Source organism: Anomalospiza imberbis, chromosome 6, assembly GCF_031753505.1.
Source record: "Anomalospiza imberbis isolate Cuckoo-Finch-1a 21T00152 chromosome 6, ASM3175350v1, whole genome shotgun sequence".
In the NCBI taxonomy this organism is placed as follows: Eukaryota; Metazoa; Chordata; class Aves; order Passeriformes; family Viduidae; genus Anomalospiza; species Anomalospiza imberbis.
The window spans coordinates 44,285,994-44,300,337 of record NC_089686.1 but is presented as its reverse complement, the minus strand read 5'-3'; the positions used below and the strand labels follow the sequence as shown (position 1 = coordinate 44,300,337).

Here is a 14,344-nt window from a genome sequence, read left to right as displayed (position 1 = left end):
GAGAATCTTCTCACTTGTGTCAGCCTTTAGCTCAGCTGATGCCCATAAAGAATGGTAGCCTCCAGTCTTGACCTTTGTGGCAATAGGCCAGTAGCCTCAATGTGCTCAAATTTCTCCTTCCTGCTCATGCCTTTCTAAAGCTGCCTTCAGTATGCATGCCCTATTTGTTTGTTTTACGTGTATGAACTGGTAAAAGGACAAAAATACTTCAATGAGCTTTTTTTTGTATCTATTATTACCAGAGAGAGCAAGAAATGCAGGTGAGAAGTCCAGGCACACTGAACATCCCAAATATTTGTCAGTACTAGGAAGCTTAAAGACACATTTGTACTCTGTAGACTTGTCATGAATTTGACTGTACAGGAAAATAATTTGTCACCTACTAAGGCATTGTTTAGGTAAAACTGTTGCAGTAACCATTGTCAGTCAAAATTAAAAAAGCTACAGACTGTGGCTCTTTCTTAAGCCATCTTAAGCCACATGTTCTCTATGTGGCTCTTGCAGAAAGTGCCACATGCATTCTCTGTAACAAAGAATTCAAGAAGTGTGCAAAACGGCAGAAATACTGTTCTTGATATATTTGCTTATGTGCTTGCACATGGAATAGAAACATAACAAGCCATATGCTAAATTGCTTCTGTTTCTGCTTGCAGCCCCAGGAAGTGTTGCTATGGAGGCCAGCTCAGATGGAGAGGATGATGTGGAAAATGCAGACAAGGTAACTGAGACAGTCATGAATGGCAGCATGAAGGAGACACTGAGCCTAACTGTAGATGCTAAAACTGAAACCGCCGTTTTCAAAAGGTAAGAATGCCTGTTTGTCTTCCCACCATGTAAATAGAACACTGTTGATGGAACACTGTATCACCAAAGAGAGTTTAAGTGATAATTCCTGAGGCTTTACTAGAAACCTTTCAAAGTAGTTGTTTTGAAATTTGACTTCTAGTTAGTTACTCTAACATGCGACTTTACTTATCAAGCCTCAGTTTCAGTGCAAGGTTATTAGCAGAGGACTAACTCAGCTTTTGTCCCTGATGCACATTATTGTGCATTTTTCATGTACAGTTCTTTTAACATTGCACATCAAAACGAAGCTTTTAAAATTTTGCACAGAATTGTTAGGTTTGGATTGGAATTTCATTCTTCTTATCCAGGAGGATGGAAGGCAGAAATTGAAGGCCAGCCAGGCAGTGCTTTTCAGTGTAGCTCATCAGACACTTAGGTTGATCACTGTTGGTGGGATGCACAATGGTCTTAAATCTGTTCTAGACTTCAGGTGGCACATGGAATTCTAGAATAACTGGAAGAACAACTTTGTAGTTTTGCTGTCGTTTGACACAAAGATTTAGGAATAAGTGTCTTGCAACATGGTCAAATTGTATATTATATGTATATCTACACTGCAATCCTTTTATGAGAATAAATCATATTTCAGTGTTGTTTACTCCATCCCATCTACTAAGATATTGTGATCTCATATTTAATGATCAAGTGCTTTTTGTTTAGTATCAAATATTTATGTAGGGAAACAGAAGCTACAAACAGTATGACATGCAAAAATTTTGCCTTTACTGAAGCTGATGTGTCCTGGCTCCACCCTGATGTTAACAAATAAGAACACACTGCTGGAGCGTTTCAACATGCAGCCCTCTTCTCATTCTTCTAGAATAACTTCCTAGTATCTGTCCCTATTCTAGCTTTAAATACTAAAAAGAAATTGTCAGTATGTCTTGGAAATTGCTTAAAAAATCAACACTGACTCGATTCCAGTATAAGAAATTTTTCCAGTGTTACTCCTTACACTTCCTGTTGTTTAAATTAATTTACTTCATTAGGAGAGGTGGTAGGAGTTAATTCCTGAACTATCCAAAATGAATAGACCTTGAAAACCAAACAGTTTTCTGTCACTCTTGATTCCATCCTTTTGGTTATCTGAGTGACTGAACTTCTGATGGTTTTTCAGCACAGAGGAGAGAAAACTTGTGACTGCACAGTGCTTCTAAATAAAATGGCATTGATATAGGAATGAACCACAGCACTTTAGAGAGGTGTTGGGACTCCATGCAGATCAATGTCACATGAAGCTATCCATAGTGCATTGTTGATTTAGTAAATGATGTGTCAACAAAGAATTGTTGTCTTTTGCACAATTCTTTTGCATGGTCTTCACTTTCAGATGTTCACAAACTTGGGTTAGTTATCCATGGTGTCTTTAAACTTCTCCTTAAACTAGTTTAGCTGACATGCAATTTGAAGTTGTGTGACTTGTGATACTGGTGCAAAAACTAACATGAGGAGGCAGTATCTGGTGACAGTTCCTGACTCCCTTCATGGAATTACCTGCTGGAACTGTAGTTAAAAGGACATAGAGGTGCAAAGGGAGGCAATATCATAGAATTGCCCCAGTCAGAAGGGACCTTGAAAGTTTATACTGTCTAATCTTTTATGGGAAATGGAACCCAGATGAGATTACCAGGCACTCTGGCCTATTGTATATTGAAATTTTTTTGGATCTTGATTTGGAAGGGAAATGTCAAAGGAGCATACAAGGGGGCTCAAAGATGAGGTCTTACATGTATAGACTGTTCTACTCTGATAGGCATGTGCAGCTTCATAGTGAGTCAGTGCTCAAATGGCATTTTTTAAAACCAGCTTACAGGGAAAAGGTCTAAATTAAGGGACAGTTATAGTAGTGAGGGGAAGTCCTACTCTGGCCTGTTTGCCTTTCCTTTTGAAAGGAAGGATGCTTCCAGACTTCAGCTTTATCTAGGTTTCTGTCAATAGAAAATTGATGGTGTGAAGTCAATATTGAGGGGATTTATACGCACAGTAGTTAATTTGTGGAAAGCTGCAAAGGACAAAAATGTGATTTCTGAACTTAGTTCAGAGTGGAGAACAAGTATGAAGAATGCCAGCAGAGACTGCATCTTTAAAAAATAAAAAAACCTAGGACATCACTTTCGATGGTGATGGTGACAAGTATTTTATTTGGAAGGAATGCGGAGAGTGTCAAGGCAAATGAGACGGGGAGCTTAGATGGGGAAAACGTGATGAGAGATTGCAATGCAAAAGACAGTATTTTTGCAGGCGCTGCAGGATAGAAGGAGAAAAGAGAAGGATTCATTGAAATTTAAAGGATCCATGGAAAGGAGAACTGTGAGAATAGGAAGAAAACCAGCAGAGGAGATTGGCACTTCTTGAATAAATAGATTTGTTGCTACAGAGGTATAAGATTGATGTTTGTCTACTTCAGAGCTACTTTATAACTATCTCTTGCAGGTATATATGCTCAAATTTGTATTTTAGTTCACTCATAATGGTGTGATTGAGGTGGAAGAGGGTGGAATAGAAAGGCAGAAAAGTTTGGGTTTAGAGGCAAACCAGAAGATTGTTCACTAATGACTTTTGAGGCTGCCTGGTTAAATGGTACTGTCTTATATAGTGTGAGTGTACAGCTTTTTCACTGAACTTTGTTCTTGTCTACAAGAGGAAGTTTATGAAGTAGATTGGGCTGCAGTCTTTGTAGCCCATAAACCATACATAGTATTCACTGTGGAGTTACTAGGGAGTTTATTATGTAAGATAGTGATGAGTTAATGATTTTGCTGGTGTGTTTCATGGACAGACTTTATTAATGCCGGTTTCTGAGGGAATCTTGAATTTCTTTTATACTTTCTTCCATTTTTGCATACTTCTGGCTTCAGAGTGTTGAAATCCTATCGGTATGTATAGTAAAGGATCATGATTGTTATCACTTCAGGCATCACATAGACTCCTTTTTTCTTTTCTGATCCTACTTGCAATCACTGTGTTTCCTGCCCTTTTATCCAGTTAAGTTTTAATGGATGTAAACACCAGTGCATCATTAGGTGTTTGTAAACTCTAGAGCCATGTGCTTGATCTTCATATTGCAATCATGACTTAAAATCCATTTGCATGTGAAATATGGACCCGTCTCAGTTTTCTCCTGTTGCCTGAAATTCCCTATAAATGAACTTCAAAGTTAAATACGTTGAATAATCACTTGCTTTTGTTTTGTTTTTCAAGTGAGGAAGGAAAATTGACTACCTCGCAGGATCCTTCTTGTAAATATGTAGTAGAAGAGAATACAGAGGTTGCAGAAGAGGTCCCTTCAGGTCTTCAGCCTACTAACAGCAGTCCAGAACAGAGGTAACTGCATTCAAGGATGCATTCAATTCTCTAAATATCAGTTTGTGTGCTTTTCTAACAGGATTGATCTAAAGAGATTGAGTTTAGCTCACTCTAAAAATGTGCTTGCTTTTATTTTATTAAATTCTCAAAAGTTGAATTTTCAGTTCTTTCTAAGACTCTTGAGTCATCAAAGGTGTATTTATCTTGCAGGGAGTTGTAAATATCCCCTTTCTGTTTTGTGAAGATGTTACCAACTTAGAATAGTGAATTGATGCACAGAACTCTACTGCGTGTTCTGATTGTACTCTAGATAGATTAAAGAGATGTGTGTTTGACAAATTTAGATTCTGGTTTTTAAGACTTGTTTATGAACCAGTATTTAAGTAGCTCCTTTCTTCTAACCTCCTGCTCTGCATAAATCTCAAACTTGATCAAGAAGGCTATTCTAATGAGAAAAAACAACCCTGTATACGTAAAGTGGGAGACCCAAAAACTCTTTCACAGTGTCTCCTATAGATGCTGTCTTAATCAAGATGACAATATTTTTTAAACACTTATAAGCATTATATTGTAGGTACTAGGTAATTATCTTTTGGGTAGAGATACCTGTCTGAACCAACAGGGTTCTCAGAGCTAGCAGTTTGCTAGATTGCCTTTAGGTTGTGGGAAGTCTCAAGGAACTCCTTTCAGTGAATCCTGCTGGCTTCAGCGAAGCTCAGAACTTTCTCTAAAGGTGGCTGTTGCAGTAGATCCTCATAAGCACAGGGTAAATACCAAGATAAACCTAATGGTGCTTTTGGGGCTCTATGTACATATGACTAGTGGAAGGAGTCCCCTAGGTAGGTCTCTGGCTGGTGGCTAGCAGGGGTAATCTCTGCTAGGAGCCCTGTTCTGTCATGGACTTTTTTCCAGTTAATAAGTGAGTGATGGTTGTGTAGACTGTCACACTTCCTGTCCATGCAACATTTGTTTCTTACCTTCCAGATTTCTCTAAAAAGTGTTTGCTTTTGTCTAGTGGTGTCTGTCTTTTCTCTAATGTTTACATATGTTTTTTAAAAAGTGTTTTTAGAGCTTAGCAGCCAAAGACTTAGCTAGGGGGCTCCTGCTGGTCATGTGCATGTAGAGCACGGACCCCAGAGTGGCTTCTCTGTGATGTCCACCATCAGAGAACAGGAGTTACAGGTAACTTTCCTCATCTGTAGTTTCAAGCAGTATTTGCATTCTTTTAGAGAATCTTCAAATGTATTCCATAGACTTGCACTGAATGGAAGTTGAGATTTTTTAACCTCTGTTGCTTGCATATTTTTAATGTCCTCATGCATTGGTTTGATCTCTTTGTGCCAGTCCAGAGCAATTGAGCCCGTGTTTACACTAAACTTTTATCTAGAAATGTATATACTGTTACTGTTTTCACTCTTGTAGGTTTTCTCTCCATTTTCGTCCATACTTCATGGAAGTTTCATCCTAATGGACTGACATTCAAAGTACTTGTGAAAGGCTCTTTGTAGATTAGATTAATAACTAAAGCAATTTTTTAAGATGCTGTTGTTTTTTCCTGTTGTCTTAGCTGCTGGCTTTCCAGTGCAACCTTAAATTCTCCTGATATCACATTTTGCCTCTGAATAAGATTTGAATAAGTATCAGAAATGTGCTATTTATTAGTAATTCTCTGAGATACCACATCTCTAGAGATCACTTATTATATCAGTTAATGAAGACCACATGTTCTTCAGTGGTGTGCTCAGTTAATTGAGTGCTATTAAAATCAGGAAATAAGGACTCCAGAAATGCTGGACTGCAGAAGATAATTGGCATGAGCATGTTATTAGCACATGTTGCCTTCCTTCAGTTCATGGGTTATGCTACACAGGATCTGGGGTTCTTGGTTTTTTATTTGCTTTTTATTGCACCTACTTGAATTTGCCTTGAATCTTTTTTGTATACTTAGATTTCTTTTTTTGGCCTCTTAGGACTGATCAACACACCCATTTAGGAGAGGCATCTGTTAATGGCCCTGTATGATACATGATGTCTACTGCCTTGGCTGAAGAGCAAGAACTGATGTCCAGGTGTTTGAGTGTTTCTTGAGGATATCATCTAGACCCTGTTGAAGCCAGTCACTGCTGCACTAATTTCGCAAGGAATCAGGACCAGCAACATTTATATTCTAGATTTTAAGACATTGTACAGAAATTCATAAGTGTAAAAATATTGCACATTGCGAAATACCAATAATTTTTGCGTATGTTTATATTGTATTGTTCTAAATAATGGGGGGCCTGTGAAATAAGATCCTGCTACCCATGTAATGATGACAGTAGTGTTACTATAGTTAAAATGGCTGTAAGAATAGTTTTATAAAAAAGTGAATACAAAAATCTAATGTATTTGAGACATAACTATTTGATGATTAGTGTGACCAAAGTATTTAGCAGTTTTCTTACATTTTTCACCTTGTAAAAAAGAAAAAGAAAATTCATGTTTTTTCTGAAACTGAAATGCCCTATAAATGTTATTTTGGTTGGTTTAGCTGACAAAAGTGATTTAAATAAGAATTTTTTGGTGTTCAACATTTTACAACAGGTTTTTTAATTGGTAATTGTTTTCTGTATTGTTCTAAACAGATCAACAAATGTAAGTCTATTGGTAGAGATTTTAAGTATTTATTGCAACAGCTTAGTTGACAAATTGATGTTACTGTAAAGCCATATGTTCTGTTAAGTCTAGTTTGCTTGAAACAATACCTTCCAGGTGAAACACTAGAATATTTGGAGTGCACATGGCTTGTTGTGTTTAAGTGGTTCACCTGCCTTTAAACAGTTCACCAAGATTTAGTTTAATACCAAGCATTATACAATGGAACATTTCAGAACAATCTGCGTATTTAAAACGCTATAATCCTTTTAGACAAGTCAAGTAAAAGAAATGCTCATGCTGCTAATGTAATTACAGTACCTGCATTTTAAAAGTAAATAGTGTTTTTAATACAAATTTTGGCAGCAGAGCATGTTAATTGGTAATTTCACTGTACTGATCTGTGTGAGGCTTTCATTTGTATGTTCTAAACCAGTTTTTTCACAGCTGGTTTGTGTATATATATAGTGATTATGGAAACTAATTCTGTGTAATTTATAATTTTCTATGTCAGTGTAAAATTCCAACAGCCTTCTCAAACAAACAGAAGCAATATACTCTATATTGCCACATTGTCTGGTGAAAGGGTTAAAATACTCCTGCACTTTTAGACGCAAAACCATTTTTGTTTCTGTAATAGTCATACTCATTCATTTTTTACATAATTTGTTTTCCTGACCAGTATTTAAAGCCAAAAGGATATTCTAAACAATGGCCAATGATTTATTTTAGAAGGCGTCCCAAACAACGTGCCTAAACATTACATTGCATACAGAAATAAAAAACCCACATGTACGTCACTGCCCTTATTGCTTTCTCTTTTGCCTTTTTGACAAGGTTCAGTGCACTTGTCTTGGGAAGTTTTTGCAAAGTGATCAGTTGTGTGAAAATGAAGGGGTAAAACCACAATATCATAAGTGGAATTGGTAACTATAAGTGGTAACTATAGTTGCCCTCTTATTTGTACTTTATAAATAATGGAATCCAGTCCGTTTCTAAGTTTTCTTTATCAATTCAGAATTACTTTCAGATCAGCTTGACCAAAACCAATTTGTGTGTTAGCTTTAAGGCTGGCAGCTGTCCTCATGTCACTTTGTTCTGTCACTGAACAAGCAGCTTTGGAAACAAAACTGCTCATTTCGACGCATGAATTGGAGTCAAGTAGAAATTCCAAATACAAGCAAAGCAGCAAGTTGGTTTGCATAAGTTTGATGCTTGTAAGGAGAAAAACTTGCGTCCTTTCCAGTGGAACTACTTGTCCCTTGCTAAAAGGCTGATTTATCTAGTTCTGTAGCCATGAAGACTGAAAAACACAGTAGATGAAATTGAATCTGGGCTCTGTTGTCTTCAGTTCAGCAGTCTTGTACTTGTCCTTCTGTTCACAAACTCTGATAATCAGTCCACTGTTTTGAGGAAGTGTAGGGTGTGTTTTACCCACTCACTCTATTACTTGCACAAGGAATCCGGAACTTGAAGGCATTGGAGGTGTGTTTGGGGAGTTCTGTGGGTGGGTGTAAACACACCTCTTGTGCCATCTTTTATCAACACTGCTGCTGATCTGCTGCTCACATAGCCTTACAAAGGTTTGAACATACTGCAAGAATCCTGAATGGCTGTTACCCAGCCCGTTCAATCAGATTTGACTTGCATGCAATGGAATTTGAATCTTCTTTAAGAAAAGGTATTTTTATGCATTTGCAGCATAGACTGAAGTCTAATACCTTTGTACAGGTTTGAGTTCCTACAGTGTTTTTAGCAGCAATTAGGATTAAATGAGCTTGCTTTGAAAGGTTTGTCCACTGCCACATTCCACAGTGCCCTTTGAAATGGCTAAAGGCTCAGTCACTTGAAACTGAGGAATAATGATGTTGCTTGATGTCAATGGGCAGTGGATTTAACCCTTAGGATTTCTCTGGTAGAGAATTTTTACTCAAGCAAGAGTATGTTTCAAAAGTGGCCAGACCAGTAATATCTGTAGTAGCTCATTGCCTCTTCCCATCTGGCAGAGTGGATGAATCATGCCTTCTTGACCAGTGAAGCCATTATTTTTAAGTGTAAGCCCTGTATTAGTTTTATAGCAAGATTCTTCAATTTAATTAAAAGCATAAGTCATCATCTTGACTAAAATTGCTATTAATTCACTGAAAAGAGAACAGGATAGTGGAAACAATCTCATTATGTCGTCGTACGTGGAATCACGTGTGACCATGCTCTTCAGTGAAGTCTACATTTTTGCACCTATTAAACCTTGTATCTACCTCTTGAAAACAGTGACTTCTGTGTTGTCATCTGCATACTTCTGTGGAAACTTAGTGACATTCATTCTTTGTGTGAAATCCATTGATGAGACTTGTGAGGAAGATGAATCAGATTCTACTGTCATTCATTATAAACTTACCTTTCTGTTTAAATTTTAAAGCACTAATTTCCTTGTAGATTTTGTTTTCTGACATATGTCTCATATGGTTATATTAGGAAGTACTTACTGTATATAACTGACTCTAGTAATAGACTTGATCACCTCTGTCTTAGAATAAATAGTGCTTCCTCTAGTGTAGTGTAAGTGCTTTGAGTTTCATTATGAAAGAATCTGTATTGTTTTCCAAACCAGGATGGAAAATGACTGTTACTGTGGCAGCAAAATGCCCTTTATTGGTAAAGGTTTTAACATCTGTATTTTAGATTCTGCATCTTACTTGCTAGCAAGGTAAGTATTTGGCATCTTTCTGTTCCATTATTGTTTGAGTATGTAAGGTTACAGCATGGAAGGAGATGAAGGTAATAAAATTAAAATAAAAAATATTCTTACTGTAAAGATAGATACATTTTTCTGTCTCTTTTAGGTAGGACGGTTCATGGCATTTTTTGGACTGGCTCAGACCAGGTTCTGTTACTTGTTCCATATTGTGATTTGCCCTGTGTTTAGTCTTGGTTAATGACTTGGATGTAATCACAATTCTAATGATATCCAAGGGAAATCTGTGCACTTCCTACTCTGCTGCCATAAGCTAAAGCACTGAGACCCAGACTTTACCTTGTGTTTTGCTGATAGCATTTTTTAGAATTTCTCTTTTAGATGAGTCTGGGCTTAGTGTTTAACTATTTTTTGTTGGAGAGGGGAACTTTTTCTGTATTTGTCTTCTCTTAAGTCACTAAGTACTTTGCAAAATGAGGGGAGATTCCCTTTATCTTTCTGGCCATAGCTTAAATACTGAAATTCTGCTTCTTGGGCCTCATTCTGGATTTGAGTTGTGTATGGTGTGGATCTTTTCTTGTTTTCTATGTCTTAAATCATGATTCTGAAGACTGTAATTTAGGTGATGATTTTCTGTTACCATACAGCCACCCAGAGTAAGAAAGCTACACCTTGCTTAGCTGTGGTTGTGTAGATTTTGTCACTTGTGTCCCATGAGATATAATGCTTGCCCATTTGCACAGGGGAAGTTTATCTGGTTGTCTCACTACGTTGATCTTTAGATGATAGATAGATAGGTGTTTGATTCTCAAGGACCTAATAGACATTATTTTTTCAGATGGAACCTGGACCTGATCAAGGAATCAGGTCTGCTTTTAGCCTTCACTATATGCCACACTTCTGTCTTTCTTACCTGGGAAGGGTTCTTCAATTCTCCTCTACACCAGTTATCTGTCAGAGGTTGTCACAATTTCACCTTGGGTAATGCACTAGCCTGGCTCTTCTGCAAGAGCACTGAAGCCTGACTGCAGATGATGCAAATAAAACCTGTTTTTCCTTACACTAAACAGAATCAAGTGTTTGGGAAATCCCTCTGCTATTTTTTTTCAAATGAAAGATAAAAAATGTTGACTGTCTTTTACTAATTCTTAGATGAGATTGCGAAGATAAGCTGACTGCTAAAACTCAAGTGACCGTGTTGCTGTTGTTGGGAGTTCTCCAAAGTACCTTTCCTCCTATATCTTTAATGAAAGATTTGTTAATGCTCTGTTTGTTAAAATGGGTTGTTTTTCTTTAGTCATTGCTAAACTTACAATTCTGAGATGTGCTTTCAGATGTGAAGGGCTCTGCTTCTCATGGAGTGAGCCATGGAGGACTGTGCATTATTGACCGACAAGGTAGTAACAAGGAACTGTGAGGTATTCATGGGACTGTGAAGCCCTATTTTTTCTCTTTAGTCCCTTCAGAATAAAGTAGCTTGAAAAGATAAAAGGGCTGACAAAATGTGTCAGTTTTCTTTTTAATGCTTGTACTTTGCTTGTCTAGTTTGAGCTTCAAAGACAAATCTCTGAACTTGGAAAGTGGTGGGTGACTTCCTGGTAAGTAAATTGTTTCAAGCTTTAGTTACACTACGATTCATGTGGAATTCATACTTATTTCTATGTACAAGCACTGAAGACAATTTTAGCTGAACTATTTCAGTAAATATCTATAGATTCACACCTGTGTGCATGCACATCAGTGTGTGGAGTACATTCTCATAACGTGGCTGGTGCAGTGCCCATGGTGCATTTCCGGAGTGTGTCAAACTGTAGAATATCAGGAAGAAACAGAGATACTTGTGCACGGGTTACAGCCCATTCTAAAGCATTTCAGGCTTGTGTCTGCATGTGTAGACATTGTCTGATGCTCTCTTAGTCCAGCTACTTGACACATTTGAGCTTGTGGTAAGGTATATCCAACAGGGAGTCTCTTTTACAATCTCAATGATGATCTAGAATGGAGCAACTCAGGAAAGGACTTGGATTGTAAAACTAAGTGCAGGGCAAGGGTTATGTTAAGCATGAGTTTGTTCATGTGCATGCTTGGTGCTCTTCCATCTGAGCAGTTCTCCAATATCCTTTTTTTTGTCATATGAGAAGATATGGACTATGTGTTAAATGACTAACCAGTTCCTTCAGCAAGAGGAGTAGATGCTACTTCTGGATACATTTTTGTGCCAAGTGTCTGAAAAGGAATCAAGAAAGTGAGGGTGTTGTGTGACGCTTGTACAGAAACCAGATCATCTAGTCACACTAAAACATTCATTGGGAGTGAGAAGTCTTTGTGTTCACAAGTGTGCAAAAAGGCTATAGGTAGGCAACACTCAAACGGAAAGGTAATTGCTTTCAAGTATCAAGATACTGGCTTGAAAGAAAAAGCAGGGAACTAGCAAAGCTTTGATTGCAGGGGAAGGCCATTTGGAGTTCTTAATCTCAGGCAAGGCCTAGTTTCATTTTTTGGTCATTGCAGCACTTCAGTGAGCTAGAAGATGAAATCTCTCTGGCTGGCTGGCTGGCTGCCTGCCTGTGGAATAATGGATTACTCTAAAGAAGAATCCTCAAATGGCCTTGGGTTCCTGGGCGAATTCTTTTTCATAGTTCATGGCAGCAATGCTGGTGGCATGTTAATAAAGGGAAAGGACTGAAGTTGTGAATTGTAATAGGAGAAGAAATACACACTAATGAAATCCTCTGAATAAGTTGTGCAATGAAGTCAGAATTTATACTCATTGTGTGGCTGTGTATTACGTAGTGACATCTGGCCCTCTGGAATGTGAAGATTCGGAAACTTGAATGATTGCTGCTGCTAGACAAAATTAGAATTGTTATTGGTTTTGTGTTAACATCAGTTGTTTTATGAAACCTTCCTCTGTCTAAACTTGCTGTAAGGACTATAAATTTAGTCTTCATTTACTTGTAAAAGATACGACTGATAATATAGCATGTTTGAAAGAGTAACTAGTTAATTTTTAATATTATTTTTGTGACTATCATAATGTCCAGCCGTATGTGTCATCAAGGTATTCCAAAGGCACTTATGTGACTGTAGGACTTAGTATGGCCTCTGAACTTCTGATTTGCTCCAGCTTTAACACAAAGCAATATTTCACTGCTTGAATACTGCTGTCTCTGACAATCTTCATTGTATGTTTTTATGACAAAAAAAGCTTTTCTGACCTCAGAGCAGAAAGGGTAGTGGAGCAAGAATGACTTGTTTATAAACAATCTATGGCCTTGATATGTGCTACAAACCTCCAAGAATGTCTTAGAAACTCAAAAATAAGTATAAACATTTCTGTTAGCTACAGCTTTTCTGTGAGGCTGACTGCTAAGCTGACAGGCATTTCTTAGGTGTTCAGTTTACTGAATGTGTCTAAGAGTCACTCTCTGCTGCTGCCGTAGCAGTTTCTGTGGTGGCTGAGGATGGAATGGATGAAATCCTGCAGTAATAATACTTGAACCTTGAAACAGACTGCTCTTAGTCTAAGAAGCAAAGGGGAGAGCAGAATCCATGTCAGTATCTCCCAATGCTTTTCAGTAGAAGAGGTTCATATCCTTTTTCTCTAAATGCTTTATCAGGGTAATTTCTTACAGAAATAAAGGAAAAAGAACCAGTCCTAGATTTTTTTTTTTAACAGTCAAAGAATGAAAATAACAAATAGGTTGACAGATAAATGTTAGCAGATTTTGAATTATTTACAGGAAGCTCTTCCTTACTCTCCATTAAAATTCCTGGCAGTATTAAATTTGTCGTTCTCTTTTGCCTAATGTCTCATGGAAGATTTCGCAGAACTATTTGGGATTGTGGGAAGATAGAATGAACCGTTACCCGGACTGCAAAAATCACATACTCCAGACATAGGTGTTTATGAAGTCAAAGTTCTTCTTTCATAGATGTTACAAGTTAAATAGATATGATAGCTGCTACATAAAAGCTGAAAGAGGCAATTTAAAGTATTTCTTATACAAATCTTTGTAACAAAGACCAGAATTTCACTTCATTCTAGATCAGCTTGAGCTCTGGGTCTGTCACATGCTCTGTGGAAAGCCCAGTTGAACTTCATACAGCATAATTAAGATCATTGATGCTTAAATTCTTGCTCTGTTTCTCTTCCCTGCCCTCACCAACTTGCTGAGAAATGACAAAATGTTGGAAATCCAAATAGGATGTATTTTTCCACTATGGGAGACTGAAAATAAGTAAAACCTACCAAAATTATAGTTACTGAGATCCTGAAATCAGGGAAGAATATGAAACAAAGAGTCAGGAGAAGAAATTGAAGAAATCAAATGCTATAAAAAGAAGAAAAAATTCTTTACCAAAGTGAAATCAATAAAATGGAGCGGGACGACATGAAGTTCAGTGAGGTTTTGTACAGTTCAATTTGCTTAGATGGTAATAGCCAATACTTCAAAACCTTCTGAGCTGCACAGCCAAGTTGCCATACAATGAAAAGGGGAAACATGACCAGTCATCCTTCCCATGGCGTTTTTTTCCCCATGATGCATTTCTGCACACATTATAAGTATTTAAGAGATTCTAGATCAGTTTCTGTAATATATTTTACTACTGTCAGTATCTTTAAAGGAAGGCATTTGTTTAGTTAAAAGATCCAAACTATTTGTAATAAGTTAGAGCTGTTAAATAAAAATATGAATGCTTAAATGTATTTGAGATCAAAGCTTTTGTTATTTTCATCAAGTTTCAGAGCTATTTACAACTTGAGATAATCAGTAGTAGTGGTATGTTCTCCAAGAGCTATTAATGTGATATTGAAAGACACAGCCATCCTTCCAAAACCAGGAAAGGGAAAAAATGGCC

General features: G+C 37.3%; 1 protein-coding gene across 15 annotated transcripts in view; it reads left to right on the top strand.

Moving 5' to 3' along the window:
- The window catches only part of PPP6R3 (protein phosphatase 6 regulatory subunit 3), a 50,211-nt gene extending 42,630 nt beyond the window's left edge, over positions 1–7,581 (top strand). For 7 of the 15 annotated variants that reach the window (XM_068193793.1, XM_068193796.1, XM_068193792.1 and 4 more), the window contains 3 exons: positions 654–804; positions 4,048–4,170; positions 6,123–7,581. In XM_068193793.1, the coding sequence (XP_068049894.1) occupies positions 654–804; positions 4,048–4,170; positions 6,123–6,174 (326 nt within the window). In that variant the 3' untranslated portion in view covers positions 6,175–7,581. Of the gene's footprint in view, positions 1–653; positions 805–3,087; positions 3,280–3,704; positions 3,723–4,047; positions 4,171–5,212; positions 5,335–6,122 lie in introns of those variants that run through there. The other 8 variants (XM_068193791.1, XM_068193785.1, XM_068193787.1 and 5 more) reach the window with 5 other exon arrangements.
- Positions 7,582–14,344: the final 6,763 nt, after the last annotated feature.